This window comes from Bombyx mandarina, chromosome 26, assembly GCF_030267445.1.
Source record: "Bombyx mandarina strain Sakado chromosome 26, ASM3026744v2".
In the NCBI taxonomy this organism is placed as follows: Eukaryota; Metazoa; Arthropoda; class Insecta; order Lepidoptera; family Bombycidae; genus Bombyx; species Bombyx mandarina.
Genome location: NC_143232.1, coordinates 251,386 through 269,866, shown reverse-complemented (window position 1 = coordinate 269,866; position 18,481 = coordinate 251,386). Strand labels below are relative to the sequence as shown.

Below are 18,481 nucleotides of genomic sequence, written 5' to 3'. Positions count from 1 at the left end.
AACACCGGTGCATCGCTTCAACACGAATGCACCGGACGTCTTATCCGTTAGGCCACGACGACTTCAGATGCATCGTAAAATCGAGCAATTTAAGAACGTTCTAAAATTCTTGCTTCGGGAAAAAAAATCGCGTAATGAAATGAAAAATAAATCAAAAGCGCTGAGAACGTTTATTTATTCAACAACAAAATAAATACAGCTTAACTTACTCCTTGCATGATTTTCGTGTTTATTTTCACTAGCTTTCGTTCATAACGTAACCGTTCGCCACAGATATAAAATATATCCAAACTGTAACAAAATATATATCTATGTAAATAAATGAATAATAGAAAATTAATTTTATTTTATTGATAATTTTATTTTTTGAATTTCTATTTTTTAGTTGGATTTTCTATAAGACCGTATTTAGTTAGTTTTTTTAAACTATTATTTATTTTTTAATTTTTAGTTAAATTTAAATTTTTTCTATTTATTTTTTCAATTTTTTTATTTTATTTTAATTGTCATCGGTCCGTAATAAGTATACCAAATTTCGAGTTAATCCGACGTTTTGAAGGGGGTCAAAATCATGTTCAAAGATTCCGTTACAAACATACATACGTCTAAAGCTAATAAAAGTGTATTAAAATCAGAAGTCTTACTGCATGACGGAGCATTACAAGAGAAAGGCTTGATCGATTTTACAGATTTATTTTACGCTGCACACGTTTTTTGCTAATAGGATAAGGAAGTTAAGTAGCATTAGCACGGTAGGTAGCGGCTAGTCTCTGCCCCTGGCATTGCTGAGGTCCATGGGCGACGGTAACCACTCACCATCGGGTGAGCCCTATGCTGATCTGCCTTTAAGGGCAATAAAGAAAAAAAATCACAATATATCAAAACTGTTTCTGTAAAAGAAACACAAAGAAATTACTGGCCTTATAAGCAAACCCAAAAACACTATTAATCTACTGGCCGGTAGCAATAATTAGAAATAAACTATTGGCTCACTGCAAACCGAATACATCATAAATCCGCTGCACTCAATATAAAATAAACTTCTGACCTATAGCAATATATAAAAATAAACGACTAGCCCATAGTAATATGCAGAAATAAGTTACTAGACCATGGAAAATGGACGAAAAAAAAATGATTTGCTTCTGTAAGCGTAAGTACATATAATTAGTTTGATAATTATTGATGAAGTTCTGAAAAATCAAACATAAACGATATTTTTTCAATGATCCTCTTATTCTGTATTAAATAGATGAGCGAAATAAAATAGTTCCAAATATTTCACAGCGAAGTTAATTTCCATGAAACCAGACAGCAGCAGACAGCTTTTTAGTTCATTAATGTTTTTTTCGTACGTTTTCCTACGGTCCACTTTCAATTAGTAAGCTTCGGTCTGAAAGCTCAAAAAATAAAAAAAAGCTCGTTGCCGTATGTACGTCGCGCGTCAGTACGAAACTTTTGTGTCCGTCTGGTGAACGAATTAGTTGGGCCTTGCTTTGTCGTTTAACGGAGAGAGAGTTGATTTAAATCAATTGACCACGTTTTCTCAGTAAACTTTACTATTGTTACGCGCTGGGGTACGAGATAAATAAAATTTCACCAAAGTACAACTTAAAAACTGTATTCAACACTGAAAGCACTTAAACACTCAACAAACACTTTAAAACTCTCAATTCGCTTGTTCCGCTTTGCTTCAGGTGATCCGTTCGCTGTTTCGCTTCGAGTAGTTCCGATTACTGACTGACTGCGTGCCATCTCTGCAACGCTTTTATAGCCGATACCACGTTCCTAGAATTATCGAGAGTATTCCACACATTTCTAGTATTGTTTTTCCACTATCTGACAATACATGGCGTTGTAATTCTCGAATATTCTGGGTACTACTAGATCCTTCGATATTCGTTCGACTATCCGGCGATAGATGGCGTTACTCTTACCGGCGTAACACTATTATTACGTTCTTGTCATATAAACATACAGTCGATCTGATAGTGAGTGGTGACTGTCGCTCGTGGACATCAGCAATTCCAGGGCACAGATAAGCCACTGCTTAATTAAAAACGAATTCAAAGGGCGTATACACATGAAATTATCGCACATCAAAGGAGATTGACGACATCGATGCCATGTTTATTAATATCAATTGAATTAATAAGCTATAGTGAAATACTTTATTTGTTGTTTGCACGACTAATTAAGCGGAGACTATCCCACAGCTTGATCAACACTAGGTAGAGGAATATTTGAATTGTTTAAAACATCTAACATAAAAAAAGAAAAAATTAATTCATTTATTTGACATGTCAGAGTTTTGATATTGGAGAAATCCGAAAGTAAATTGAATTTTAATCGAACGCCTTTTTCGTAAAATAAATTTTAATAATATCGAAGACTGTAAAGTATTCGTTACATCGGGATATCTATACTAATATTATAAAGAGGAACGATTTGTTTGTTTGTTTGTATTGAATAGGCTCCGAAACTACTGAACCGATTTGAAAAATTCTTTCACTGTTTGGAAGCTACACTATTCCCGAGTGACATCTATACTAATATTATAAAGAGGAAAGATTTGTTTGTTTGTTTGTTTCGAATAGGCTCCGAAACTACTGGACCGATTTGAAAAATTCTTTTTCCATTAGAAGCCGACATTGTCCCTGATGAACATAGGCTACTTTAAAAAAAAAAAAAAAATATTTTATTTTTTTGGTTTCATGTGTGTTTTAATGTTTCCGAAGCGAAGCGAGGGCGGGTCGCTAGTTAGGTTATAAAGAGGAACGATTTGTTTGTTTGTTTGTATTGAATAGGCTCCGAAACTACTGAACCGATTTGAAAAATTATTTTTCCATTAGAAGCCGACATTGTCCCTGATGAACATAGGCTAATTTAAAAAAAAAAAAAAAAAATATTTTTTTTGGTTTCATGTGTGTTTTAATGTTTCCGAAGCGAAGCGAGGGCAGGTCGCTAGTTAGGTTATAAAGAGGAACGATTTGTTTGTTTGTTTGTATTGAATAGGCTCCGAAACTACTGAACCGATTTGAAAAATTCTTTCACTGTTTGGAAGCTACACTATTCCCGAGTGACATAGGTTATAATCTTTTTTTGAAAAAAATTAGGGATCCTTACTAAAACTCTAATAATGTAACTCAAGGTGTAAAAATACTAAAACATTCTTAACATCGCGTGCCCTGCGAAAACTATTAATTATAGAATAAAATAATGTACTACGACTTTGTAGAACACATTATTAATTAGCGGAGTAAAATGTCCCTTCGGAACAAGGTGACACTTTACAAAACTTGCATAAGGCCCGTCATGACTTACGCGAGTGTGGTGTTCGCTCACGCGGCCCGCACACACATAGACACCCTTCAATCTCTACAATCCCGCTTTTGCAGGTTAGCCGTCGGAGCTCCGTGGTTCGTGAGGAACGTTGACCTACACGACGACCTGGGCCTCGAATCTATCCAGAAATACATGAAGTCAGCGTCGGAACGGTACTTCGATAAGGCTATGCGTCATGATAATCGCCTTATCGTAGCCGCCGCTGACTACTCCCCGAATCCTGATCATGTAGGAGCCAGTCACCGTCGACGCCCTAGACACGTCCTTACGGATCCCTCAGATCCAATAACCTTTGCACTAGACGCCTTCAGCTCTAGGAGCAGGCTTAGGGACCTCGGTAACCGTACTCGTCGAACTCGACAAAGAGTTCGCCGTGCAACCTAACCCATGAATCAGCTCGCTGAGTTTCTCGCCGGATCTTCTCAGCGGGTCGCGATTCCGATCCGGTACTAGATTCATTCGCGAAGCAGCTGCTCTTGAGCTGTTAGGTCTCCTTCGGAGGCGCTCGGGTAGCTGTTAGCAAATCCCACCCCTCCTGGCTGAGCCTTTGCTCGCCCACCTGTCCTGGTGAAACTGGAAAGGCCTCCGGGCCACCAGTAATCCTTCAATCATAAAAAAAAAAAAAAAAAAACATTATTAATTACAAAAAGTGACGCGACAGCATATGTCTAACTATTACAGTTATGCCGCAATAAGTGTTATTTTATTTAAAAAAATAAAACAACGTCAAATACCGTAGACGTTTTTGTTAAAGACTCGAGCGGAGCCGGAGCGGGCCGCTAGTAGTATTGTATAATGACGATAATAGGCAAGAATAAAACCGTAAAACTAGTTTTGATTATGTGTACTTAAGACTCAAGACAAGACAAGAAAACTGAATAAAAATACTACGCCTTCTTCTATAAAATAAATCTTATAAATTTATTAGCTTACGCAGCACTTAGCAGCCACATGAGTCGTCTATTATCAAAGGTGGCAATCTGTGCATTTGGACAAAAAAAAAATATTGATATGTCAATACAGATTTATTTGAATTTAATCGTCTCCTTCAAAGAATACGGTTCAAAACCTGCATTAAATAAAGGTTAATAGTTAACCTGTTATTTATCTAAGATGTCGTTCCGAAGAGTTTTGTGACTGCCAATGGAATACAAAGTCAATAATTCGTTTTTCTGATTTACCAATAATTGTCCGAAAGTCACATTGCCGCCTTTGATAATAGTCGACTCATATATGGACGGCAACACAAGCACTCAGTTAGAAACGAGATCAAAATCTCAATGGAATGAAAATCTCTATCTAAATAATAATATTTAGAGCGTCGAATCTCCAACGTTTTATAATCGTGAATATTCGAAAACTTCCATACTTTATTAAGCTTTTAGAGAATCAATTACTGATAAGGCTATTTACGGAGAATTTTCAAATTTATTAATTATTTATTAAGACGGAACGCGAACTTGAATCGGTGAACGTGCTTCTAAATACAATCGAATTGCTCCATAGCTTAATTTACACGTAAGCACTGTTTTATATCATCCCAGAGTTCGGATCTCAGAAGAACTGATATAGTCGCGATATCAATTAGCATATAACGATCTCAATCTATTATATTATAGAGCTTGTTGCTTCTTCATATGTTTTTGCAGCTTACGTAGGCAGACAATTTTTTTTTTATAGTTGGGCGGACGAGCTCACATCTCACCTGGTGTTAAGTGGTTACCGGAGCTCATAGACATCTATAACGTAAATGCCGCCACCCACCTCGAGATATGAGTTCTAAGGACTCAGTATAATTACAACGGCTGCGTCACTCTTCAAGCCGAAATGCATTACTGCTTCATGGCAGAAATAGGCAGAGTGATGGTACGTACCCGTGCGGACTCACGAGAGGTCTTACCACCAGTAATGAAGCAATGAGTATCCACAAGTAAGTATCCGGCACACATACTAGTGGCCAAGTTACGATCAATAATGGTTAATTAATATCATTTCCTTTAACAATTTTCTAAGTTCGATATACTCCACAGTTTTTGTGATCACGGCCGACTAAGTTGCTTGTTCGGCGATGCTTGATAATTATACTAGCTTTTGTTTATTAATAGTTTATAAGCAATATTTACAGATTAATGTTTATAATATACAGTCCGAAATAACTTACAGTATCTCGAGGTCTGGCTTGCTTTGACTTTATAATAATAATAACAACTTATTCCAAACCTAAATTAGGTACAGAAAAATAAAAACAAAGATAGGCAAAATAACGAGGCTTGGAAACGGTTACCGGCTCAGCAATGCCTAACAGTAACGAAACAATTGGTACTGCGGCGCTGATCTTCCGCCGGCACCTGCGGACTGACGCGCACACCAGCATCAGACCGACCAATCGTTATGCACTTGAGTTTGAGTTCAGCAAATTATTACTTTTCTTTTTAAAATTGGAACACGTCATATTTATTAAGGAAGCTAGATTTAAACAAACACAAGCACACAACAATGTAAAATATAAAAAAAAAATAAAAATAAAAATTTATAACTAATTAAAAAAAAACTTTGACTTAAGATTTCGTTTTTAAGGTAAGGGGATACCAGATACTATGTATTCAATAAATTACGTATTGCGTCTAAGAAGAATACATTCGGAGCTCACTGGTACCATGCGTGGAGGGGACGACGATTTCCAAGAAAGTTAATACGACCTACAGGGTTTCCGAGAAGTATTTCCCGAAGGTTTCTTGATAGCTAAATCAGTGAATTTAGTTTAACGTTTCTCGTAATGCCCTTTTCATTTATTTATTTGTCTCGACGCTAGTGAAGTAGCCTATGTCTGCCGTGAAGCAATAATGCGTTTCGGTTTGAAGGGTGGGGCAGCCGTTGTAACTTTACTGAGACCTTAGAACTTATATCTCAAGGTGGGTGGCGCATTTACGTTGTAGAAGTCTATGGGCTCCAGTAACCACTTAACACCTGGTGGACTGTGAGTTCGTCCACCCATCCAAGCAATAAATAAAAATAAACAAAAAACAGGGTCTCTGAGAAGTATTTCCCGAAGGTTTTTTGGTGGCTAAATCAGTGAGTTTAGTTTAACGTTTCTCGTAATGCCCTTTTCATTTATTTATTTCTCTCGACGCTGGTGAAGTAGCTTGAGACCATCATTGGAATTTTTCAAATCGAATATCGGTAAATGCAAAAAACTTTAACGTGTTCTAAATAGCTACGGAACAACTTTTAGGATAGCTCTATAAATACTAGGCACACTAACTAACACACACACAATTCTTTTTTTATTGCCCTTGTAGGCAGACGAGCATACGGCCCACCTGATGGTGAGTGGTTACCGTCGCCCATGGACTTCAGCACTGCCAGGGGCAAAGCCAAGCCGCTGCCTACTGCTTAATACTCTCCACAAGCCTCGTTTGAAGCAGGACATGCCATAGCGCTCGGGAAACACCGTGGTGGGGAGCTCATTCCATAGCCGGATGGTACGTGGCAAAAAAGACCTCTGGAAACGCACTGTGGATGACCGCAGTGGCTCCAGGTAGTATGGATGAACTCTACTCCGGTGGCGGGCGGTGCGATGGTAAAAACGAGATGCCGGTATCATCTCGAACAATCCCTCAGAGCACTCGCAAATCTGTATAGTTGAGTTTTTTTTGTGTAAAACAAATATGAAATTATACGTTAATGCTTGATCTTTTTTGCTTATGATGAATCCGTTCACAATAAAATCCAGAGAAAACGTGTAACAATGCTTGTGAAGCTCGTTTTTATGTACGAGTGTTTGATCCCTACAAACAAGGCATGAAAGTTTGGCAAACATCGTTTACGCGGCGCTTCTCAAATATCGCAAAAACAGTTTGTATAAAAGTTAAGTCCATCAAATTATATGACGAATAAATTCTATTCGTCAAGCTATTTGAACATTTACCGTCCCGTCCGCCTGAAGTAATTTACAGTTTTATGAAAACTAGTGGCCCCGCAGTAGTCGAGATTCGACTATAATTTATTTAAAATTATAAGTTTAAACATTATTATGGTTCTATTGTCAAACACTATTATATTTCGACTATAATCATAATATTCGCCAAAATTGCACTACAGATCAATAATATTAAAGACAAACAATATTAATCTACTATTTTCAATTCGACCCCAGACTTTTTAAACAATAACAAAAGTTTCCCAATTGACAGTAAACAAAGAGTACATTTTTATGTATGTGTTGTGTCAAATACATGGTAGTGTGTGTAATGTTTTCTTTATTGATCTAAAGTATCTTTTATGCATTATTGTAAAAAAATATTAGCATTGTGCACTCCTTCTCTATATTCTCTATAAGTGTGAGAAATTTCATACTCCTCCGTTCGCGCAATTTTCGTAAAAAGGGGTACAAAGTTTTTGCTTCACGTATTAATATATAGATAAAAACACCATAAAAGAGTATTTTTGTAACATTAGATTCTTTAGTATTAAATACCACTCACCTTGAGGTTTGAAAAACTCTTTATTGTACAAGAAAAGTTCGGCTTTAACGTGTAAGATAAAATATTGACCCAAAAATATACCATTGAAATAAGAATCACTTTTTAATATTATCAAACACACCAAGGCTTTTAATACGCTTTTATTAGCTTCAGACGTATGTATGTTAGTATGTAACGGAATATTTGAACATGATTTTGGCCCCCTTCAAAACGTCGGATTAACTCGAAATTTGGCATACTTATTAAGGACCGATGACAATTCAATATTTAAAAAAAATATATGAAAAAATTGAAATTCAACGAAAAAATGGAATTTAAATTAATAATAGTTTAAAAAAACTAAAAAAATACGCTTTTATAGAAAATCCAACTAAAAAAGAGAAAATAAACTGTGCTGTTTTTCAGGATATTATCAAAATAACCCTTCTACTCATATCTGTTCATAAAGTATTTATAACTACTGATACCATGCACCCCACGCTTTTTTTTACAACAAAATCATTTTTCCTTACACTATTTTTAATAAAAATTATTAAAATTTATTTTCAATTTTTTAGTTGGATTTACTATAAAAGCTTATTTTTTCTAGTTTTTTTAAACTATTATTTATTTTATTGTACCCTAATTGATACAGTTGTAAGTATTTCGATACTCTGACCCAGTGTAGTCTTTATCGGTGTGACTAATATCAAAGGACTACTTACGAAATAAATATGTTATTATGAGCACAAGCAAAGCGGACGACGAGAGCCAGTCCATCTCCCCAAAGATACATCTGTCGTCATATAGCACGCACTCGAAGCAAATTGCGATGACGAGAAAGAAAGCGAATACTATGTTCAAGAACAGGACCCATACGAATACTTGGACCATCCCTTCGGAGTTCTGAAAGAAAGGTTATTGTAATCGAGAGGATGCGGTTTCCATAGAAATACAAAATAAAAAAAATTAAACTACTCTTTAAGAGAGAAAGGTAGTATGCACACGCTGCTTTCTCGCTTGCTCCTACAGTGTGACACAGATAATATAATAGGCCAGCACTGTTTCTAAGATATACATACGTAACGTAACTGGCTATGAAAGAGTGAAAGAAAGAAAATGTGTGCTCGCACCCCCTCTCTTGCCCCTAAAGTAATATACGAAATATCCCTCTCCCTCACTCTCCCTTTCTACCTTCACTAACTTATATCTCCCTCTCAACTTCCGTTCGCTTCGCCCGATCACACTTTTCGTAACGCTCACGTTACGCATTAACCAGCTCACTCCCCAAGTTAAGCGTGGGTGAAGAAGTTCAACTTCGAAAAACCACCTTAACACGTTAAACGCCGATAGAAAAAAATAAAAATCGTAAAAATACTTTTGGTCGTAATTTGTTTATTATGTTACGATACGTATAGAAAATAAGTTTTATTCAATTCTGTACATGGGTTACATAGTTACAGTCAAATACATAGCTGAGGTCACCGGTGCACCCCATGGCGCACAAATACAGAAAATATATTTTCCGGTACTCGGCGCCGCGCCGGCCACCCCGCCGGCCACCCGCTACACCAGTAGTGCGCTCGCGCTTACGGTGATAGAACGTGTGTTACTAGATCAATTACGTTCCTACTATCTTAGCTGTCATCATTTTCTTATTGAATAGTTAATGTGCGAGCCTTTAGATATGGATTTAGCTATGGAGGACTTCGAATTTACGCAGGATGAATGGAAGCAAATCAACGCGTTAGAAATTTCTTTTTCGAGCGCTTCTATAAACAATGACGCTCTCATAGAATCGGATAGTGAACCCATGCAATTTCCGAAAAAGAAAAGACGTTTGGTTATCGCAAGTGATAGTGATAGTGACAGTGAGTCGGCTGAAAATTTTGTTGCCGCCAATATATCGCAAAATGACCGTATTTCCTCAAAATGGTCGAGGCCAAAAAGACGACAGCCATCAGTGATTCCTTTCACCGAGTTCGAGGGTATGAAACCTCCATATTCTAATTTGCTGAAAGAAGCTGGCCCTGACCAGTATTATGATCTATTGGTGCCTGAAGAAATTCTTGAAATGATTGCTGAGCAGACAAATTTGTTCGCAAGTCAAAACATCACAGCCAGGCAAACAAAGCCTGGATCAAGGTCTCATTCATGGAAGCCAACAAACAAGACAGAAATAAAACAGTTTCTTGGGCTGGTCTTGTTTATGGGCGTAGTAAAGCTGCCGAAATTAGCTTATTATTGGAGCAAAGACAAGATACTTGGACAAACTTTTCCAGCCACCGTTATGAGTAGGAACCGCTTCGAGTTACTACTGCAATACCTACACTTTAGCGACAATTTATCTGTCGACAGAAACGATCGTATTGCCAAAATAAGACCTTTAATCGATGCTCTCAATGCTACTTTCCAGAAATATTATTCGCCTAAAGAAGATGTTTGTGTGGATGAAAGCCAAGTACCTTTCAGAGGTCGAATAATATTCAGGCAATACAATAAAAGTAAGCGACACAAGTATGGCATGAAGCTATTTAAGTTATGTACTGTTCCCGGATATACTTGCAAACTTAATTTGTATAGTGGGAAAAACATTGACGCAATAAATACTACGCCAACAAATGTGGTGATGGCACTATGTGAAAATATATTTGACAAAGGACACACGCTAGCAACTGATAATTGGTACACTAGCTTGCAACTGGCTTATCGGTTATTGGAGAAGCAAACCCATTTAATTGGCACATTGCGAAAAAACAGAAGAGGATTGCCTAAGGCTGTTGTTGATTCGAAACTGCAAAAAGGTGAAACAATGGCTATGGAGAATGAAGATGGAGTAACAGTGCTTAAATGGAAAGATAAGAGGGACGTGCTTATGCTGTCGACAAAGCATTCCGACAAAATTGCTGTGGTGGTGAAAAAAGGCAAACAGATTCGTAAACCAAAAGTTATTTTGGATTATAATAAATCGAAAGGGTCTGTAGACATGAGTGACCAGATGGGTGCCTATTCTTCGCCATTGCGGAAAACCGTAAAATGGTATAGAAAATTGGCAATAGAACTACTTCTAAATACGGCAGTTGTAAATGCTTGGGTCATGTACAATGAAAATAAGCAGAGCAAATCTTCAATTGTCGACTTTAGGAGGGCTCTCATAAATTATTTGACTCGGCCAGCAGATTCCCAAGAAATAATTATCAATGAAAGACCTAAAAGACTCAAGCATGTTCTAAAATTAAAGGAAGGAAAAGTAAGAGACACGCGTCGTTTTTGCGTGAAATGTTATAAAGATTCAGTACAGGAATTTGGTCGTAAAGTAGCTAAGAATAAAGCTAAGAAAGTGAGTACGTACTGTGTGCAATGTAAGGGGGAGCCTCACTTTTGTCTAAAATGTTTCAATTATGTCCATCGCTAATATGTTGATGCTATAAAAGGTTTCTTATCTCATCTTTTACAGCATGTTTTGTCAAATATTATGGCTAATTATTTATATTTCTAATGGTTGTTTGTAATTATGCTTACTAATGAGAACTTTATTTTATTTTTCAGTAAAACTGATTTTTATGTTTGTATTTCATTAAAAAATAAAGACTGCTAATTTTCGTTTAAATAATAAAGACTAATTTGAATTATATATCCTGAATTTTTATTTTGGTTACTTTTTTCGCTATCTTTCATTTTTTCAATTCCTTACAAGGTATGTTTGTCCCACTGCGCAGTATAGTTCTACAGCGCCGTGCCGGTCACGGAGTACGAATAAAGTAACAGTCAGTATGGCCGGCGGCGAGAAAAAGTAGTTTGAATATGACTATACGTTGAGGTCACCGGTGACCCCCATGGCGCTATGATAGAGGAAGGGTGAGGTCACCGGTGACCCCCATGGCGTTTAGCGTGTTAAAAAGATATGTGGTGTCGTGGGAAACCGGATAGGAACGAAGTTTCTTATTATAAAAATATTAATTATAAGTTCTATTCGAGGTATAAAGAAAATAAAACCGGAGGTTTCGCAACAACCCACGGTCATTCGGTAACGCGCGAACTTATTGTGGTACACTTCATTCACGGTTGTTTGCATAAGAGTTAGTGTATTGCGCAAACGAACGCTCTGAGATCGTGGTCAATTAATGATAAAAAAATATGTTATTTTTTGTACGTTATTTATTACAAAGTTAAGTCGTACACTATGTGCATTACTAATAAAAATCTTACGTTACGGACGTTTTTCCCGGTTAGGGTACCCCTCCGCATCCTCCCATAAGGAACTTCGTTCCAAAAAAAATATCGAATAAAAAACCTCCGAAAAATTCGGTTAATAAGTTTCGCTTCTAAATAAGACTAACAGTCAGAGTACCGAATAGCAGAACGACGCCCATCAGCATAAAGAACACCGACATGGTTGTAACTCCGGACCTTATCAGCGACCCGATGTGCGAGAATGCTTTGTTGGGATCTACAGCAGAAAACACATGCTTAAGTTAAGTGTTATTTTACACAAAAAATATCGAATCTTTGTTAGACTAAAAGTTAATCAAAGGGACATTTACAATGACTTGTGGTCGCCCAATGGTCGAAACTCGACTATAATTAATTTAAATTACAAGTTTGAACATTATTATGGGTCTATTGTCACATTTCACAGCAGGACGATTTCACAGCCCACCTGGTGTTAAGTGGTTACCGGAGCCCATAGACATCTACAACGTAAATGCCGCCACCCACCTTGAGATATGAGTTCTAAGGTCTCAGTATAGTTACTATTCATACTCAGGCATTATATGTCTGGAACAAGACCGAATAATAATTTATTGAATTCACCTCTGATTGTGGTAACATTCTTCAGATTGTCATAACTAACGTTGGAGTGTTGTTCTATGACGCTCAGCGTAATACCTCCAGTCGTCTGCAATATATGATTAACAATTTATTATATATCATTATATATTATTATATAAATATTAATAGAATTTTCTTCGGTTTTCGTGAGCCGTGAACATAAAATTAATGTAAGGGTTTATTTTTTATTATTATTTCTGACGTTACGAACTTTTATTTCATTTTTTTATTCCTTAGATGAGTGGACGAGCTCACAGCCCACCTGGTGTTAAGTGGTTACTGGAGCTCATAGACATCTACAACGTAAAAGCACCACCCATCTTGAGATATAAGTTCTAAGGTCTCAAGTATAGTTACAACGGCTGCCTCACCCTTGAAATCGAAACGCATACTGCTTCACGGCAGAAATAGGCAGGGTGGTGTGGTACCTACCCGCGCGGACTCACAAGAGGTCCTACCACCAGTAATTACGCAAATTATAATTTTGCGGGTTTGATTTTTATTAGATGATGTTATTCCTTCACCGCGGAAGTCAATCGTGAACATTTGTTGAGTACGTATTTCATTAGAAAAATTGGTACCCGCCTGGGATTCGAACACCGGTGCATTGCTCAACACGAATGCACCGGACCTCTTATCCTTTAGGCTACGACGACTTTCACGGACGAGTGATCAACTAGTTATAGTCAACTTTTTTTTTTGCCTTTGTAGACAGTCGAGCGTACAGCCCACCTGATGGTAAGTTGTCACTAATTATAGTTGATCACTCGTCCGATTATCTTACGAAATTTTACGGTCTATTTGTTATTAAAACTAGCTCGGATGGTCGGAAAATGATACAAAATACAGGTAAATTTACCTAGCGTCTACATCATTCAAAATGCTAAAATGTTCATATTTACGTAGCGGCTTGACTATGCCCCTGTCATTGATTATGTCTGTCAGTGACGTCGACTATATAATAATAGATGGGCCGAAGCCTAGTTTGACTACCGAAAAAAAAGGACGAATTCCGGTATTTTTAGCTAGATGACAGCTCTGCCTATACCAACCTTGGATCCAACCGAATCCAAGTTCAGAATTCGGTTGGATAATTCGACCTTTATGTCGATTACGAACAAATATGAGTAAGACGTAGCCTCTGGTTTTCTGTTACATAAAAAAAGCTTTTTTAAGCTGCTACCAACAAGTTATAGAACAGTTCGCCGGAAGCGATAGTAATTTTCAACCTACCTCACTCGCATCAACGCCTTTGTCGTATGTAAATCAAATTTAACATAAAATTGTATGTAATGCGAAAAATCGAAACCAATAAATAAATAATCATTTTTATTTTTTTTATTTTTAAACTAAACAAAAAAATTAATTTAGCGAAATAAATGATTGAAAATTTTGATAATGTATCATTTTGTTTACAAAACAGGTTATGATTGTGCACACTCACTATAGCTAGAACGGAAATAAAAAGCATTCCGATCCTTAATGATATAAAATAACAACAATTCTCAGCTTCTGGTATTAGTTCACACATTTCGCAGTAGATCGTTTAGTAAAAGATTTCATAAAACACCAAAACTGTTATAAAATTTTGCAAAAATCAACAACATAAATAAGTCTGTCAGAAAATTTCAATAGCAGTATAGTTGCATTTTGCGAACAGGAAAAGCAAAGGTATCACACAATCCAGCCTAATCTTTTATATATTCTGTTATATGAAAAATAATATCGAGTCAAATAAGTGAAAAATTATGTAGATGAAATGAGGTGAAGTTAATTTATTTTAGACTGTAAGCAATTAGGATGAAATTAAATAACGCGAGATGGGATGAAATAAAGTCTCAGCAAAATGGTGGTTATTTACAAAGACTTTAGTAGACTTTTTTGAAGAACCCGAGAAGCTATGTCTAGCGGCTCTGTTTCATTTTTTGTAATTTGTGAAATTTCACAGATACTACACAGTTCAAACAAAATAAAATAATTCACAAACCTACGCTCTTCGCGTTCCCACCAAACTTCAGAAATTTTAAAAGCTTATAAGAAGATTAGATTCCAAAAACATTGACATTCAATACAACCATTTTAACCTGGACTCGAATGTTTCCATTCCCACTCCTCGTTAGCTCAATTTACCAGCCAAATCAACTCTAAGAAAACCTCCAAGTTCCATTTCGGGGAAACCCAATATCTTCGATGCGGATATCTAGCGTACGCCGTCTAGATGTGCTCATTATTTTGTATAGGTGCAAAAATCGTAGCTTAACAAAAATTTTCATTACGAGATCCACACCTAACTATACCATTATTAAGTTACATACTCTGATAGAGCACTGTGTCTAGACAGTTAATTAGTTTTTGGCTACGTCGTAGCGCTTCGTAGCTGGAAGTCGTAGCTCCGCTTCACTCTCGTAGACAAATGAGTAATGATATCGAGGAGACTGTAATTCTTGGAAATTCAATTTTCCCATTTCACTTGGTGCTTTCTCCTTAATGGAATACGCTACTTTCATACTAGTATTAAAAGGTAAATATTTGCAGTAACAAAACTAGACTGATGTTCGAATTAAAAGCTCATTTTTATTTTAAATTAGGCAGAGTTTCAGTACAGTAGTCATTATTTCTGCCGCAAATCAGTAGGTATTGCGTTTCGGTTTGAAAGGTGGGGCAGCCGTTGTAACTATACTGAGACCTTACAACTCATATCTCAAGGTGAGTGGCGGCATTTACGTTGTGGATGTCTATGGGCTCCGGTAACCACTTATAATCAGGTGGGCTGTAAGCTCGTCCACCCATCTATGCAATAAAAATAAATCATAAAAAATTAACATGTAAAACGGGAAAACTAAATTTTATCCAGTATGGTATTGCGAAAAATTATGGTTTAGCGATAGGCCTATGTCCAGCAGTGGGCAGATAAAGGCTGATGATGATGATGATGATGATAGACCTTGGTCGTGCCCCTAGTATTGGTGCCCGTCAGCGACAGTAACCATGAGGCGAACCGTATGCTCATCTGCTTATAAACGCAATAAAAAAATAGCTGAAGGTGGAAAGCTTCGTTCATGTTACACCACCAATAAGCTCCAGTAACCACTTAACACCTGACGGTACATTAGCCTTTCTAAAAGCTAACAATACACTCTCAATTTTACGTCTAAAGGAATGAATGAATATTTTTATACGACTCAGTATATTTCTGGCACACTTCAACAATATACTCTTACAAACGAACAAACATCATTCGGGTATTCGCATCGTAATATTTTTATTGAGACGTTGTTTGTGAAAGATACGTCGCGGACATGAATATTTTATTACAGGTGTTTGTTTGAAACAAACGTATAACGGCTCGTTACGTTATTAGATAATTCAAAGCAATTCATTTCGGAAACACTTTTCAAAAAAAAAAAAAATAACGTAAAGTTATTATTTTATGAACAACTAGCGATCCGCCCTCGCTTCGCTTCGGAAACCTTAAAACACACATGAAACCAAAAAAAAAAACAAATTTTTTTTTTAAAAAGTAGCCTATGTTCATCAGGGACAATGTCGGCTTCTAATGGAAAAAGGATTTTTCAAATCGGTCCAGTAGCTTCGGAGCCTATTCGAAACAAACAAACAAACAAATCTTTCCTCTTCAATATTAGTATAGATTACATTATTTTTTTGACGTGACAACGTCTTATAATTCGATGGAGCCGGCTGCACGCACGATAAAACATGACTCATGCGGCGCTACCTCGCTCTAAGGTAATGCCGCATGGTAACGCTCGTCAATTGTTTGTAGCAACGATAATTGCGGCGATAAAGGCAATGATTCTTTCGATATTAAATATATGTTCAGTGATATATTGTCGAATATTCGTGCTTTCATCATTAAAATAAATAGCATCGGTCCGCTAGTGCAGCGATCGTAGGTTATGCTATAATTGACAAAACTATAACAATAAGTCAACAGAACTATTTCACGATGAGTAAAAAACTATTCCATCAGTATTTTCTTATGACGTCACGTTCAACTAACGTCAGTAAGCCGATTTTTTTTAAAAATATTTTAGAGGAAGTCTAAATGTGGCACCTGTGACAGAGAAGCTGAGAAGTGCGCGTTTGGGATGGTATGGACATGTGATGATACGAAATGAAAATGAGGTTGGTAAGAGAGTGCTAACTATGAATGTGGAAGGATATAGAGGAAGAGGTAGGCCTAAGAAGAAATGGATGGATTGCGTGAAAGACGATATGTGTAAGAGGGGAGTGAGCGAAGAAATGGTATATGATAGAGGAGTATGGAAGGAGAAAACATGTTGCGCCGACCCAGGTGAAGAAGGGCAGGACGATGCCTTCAATGATCACTACTCTAACTAAAAATTTTCGTTTTTCACGCAAATCGCTTCACTATTTTAAAAGTATTACAAATCATTATTGATGAGGTTCGAAGCAAGAGTAAATCAGCTAGCTACACAAAAAATAACCATAAATATATCTGCAATAATAAAGATTTTATCAACTTTTTTCGTTTAAACGCTCCTCCTGTAAACCTACGAATTTGGACGTTAGCGTAGTGTTCATTGGAAGCATCGAGGAGAATGATGAATGATTAACAATAACATATTATTATTTTTTTTACATTTACAAATACAAACAAACATAATTTGTTATGTTGATATTATAATATCGATTAATTGTTTTTTATCCGAATAAACAGGGATTTTAATTAAGAGCAGGTAACACCAAATAGAGTTGCACTCGTCATGGCGGGCAAACGTCAAGACATTCCATTGCTTCGTTGACAAGTCGCACGTGGCTGTCACATGCAAACACATTGGCTCTCAATCACTAATTATTCTTACAATCCTTTAGTGTTTAAGTAATTTAACCATCTGCTTGATTGTAAGAGTGAAAAGTTAACACTACAGTCCACATATTTCGACTTTTCCTAAGGGTATTTTGTAGTCGTCGTGGCCTAAAGGATAAGACGTCAGGTGCATTCAATGTAGCGATGCACCGGTGTTCGAATCCCGCAGGCGGGTACCAATTTTTCTAACGAAATACGTACTTCACAAATGTTCACGATTGACTTCCACGGTGAAGGAATAACATCGTGTAATAAAAATCAAACCCACAAAATTATAATTTGCGTAATTACTGGCGCTAGGACCTCTTGTGAGTCCGCACGGGTAGGTACCACCACCCTACCTATTTCTGCCGTGAAGCAGTAATGCGTTTCGGTTTGAAAGGTGGGGCAGCCGTTGTAATTATACTGGGACCTTAGAACATATATCTAAAGGTGGGTGTCGCATTTACGTTGTAGATGTCTATGGGCTCCGGAAACCACTTAACACCAGATGAGCTGTGAGATCGTCCACAAATCTATTCAATAAAATAAAATTAACTTTGTTTTTGTGTTCTTTTTTAGCCGTATAGCCTAGAATAACAATAATCTAGTTACTGTGAAAGAGGATGTATTCATCACAGAATGAGCAACAGCGCTATTTGACTACGATACCAATATACTGTCTTCGCTAGCAAACTTATCTTCGTTATACGTATGGCAATGAAGATGTTCATATCCATGCTTATATATATATACAACCGCGTACTGGAAGACGTAGCGTGGGTAGGCCTCCCACAAGATGGGCCGACGATCTATTGAGGTCCGCGGGGATCCGCTGGATGCAGGCAGTGCAGGACCGGTTTTTGTGGCGAGGCTTGGGGGAGACCTATGTCCAGCAGTAGACGTCCATGGACTGATAAGAAGAGTATATATATATGCACTGAAATTCGATCAAGTTCTGGCGGGGTATATGTAAATATTTATTGGATATTATCATGCGACGGTAATC

General features: G+C 37.0%; 2 protein-coding genes across 2 annotated transcripts; one reads left to right on the top strand and one right to left on the bottom strand.

The window, feature by feature from the left end:
* Nucleotides 1-238: 238 nt before the first annotated feature.
* LOC114252953 (uncharacterized) lies at nucleotides 239-14,172 on the bottom strand. The gene is made up of 5 exons (XM_028187652.2): nucleotides 14,086-14,172; nucleotides 12,624-12,708; nucleotides 12,149-12,258; nucleotides 8,534-8,714; nucleotides 239-291 (listed from the first exon to the last, which is right to left on the bottom strand). The coding sequence occupies exons 1-5, from the start codon at nucleotides 14,170-14,172 to the stop codon at nucleotides 239-241; spliced, it is 516 nt and encodes a 171-aa protein (XP_028043453.1).
* On the top strand, nucleotides 9,439-11,442 carry LOC114252373 (piggyBac transposable element-derived protein 4). The gene has a single exon (XM_028186857.2). It carries the CDS (start codon nucleotides 9,478-9,480, stop codon nucleotides 11,221-11,223), a length of 1,746 nt encoding a protein of 581 aa, XP_028042658.2. The 5' UTR covers nucleotides 9,439-9,477; the 3' UTR covers nucleotides 11,224-11,442.
* Nucleotides 14,173-18,481: the final 4,309 nt, after the last annotated feature.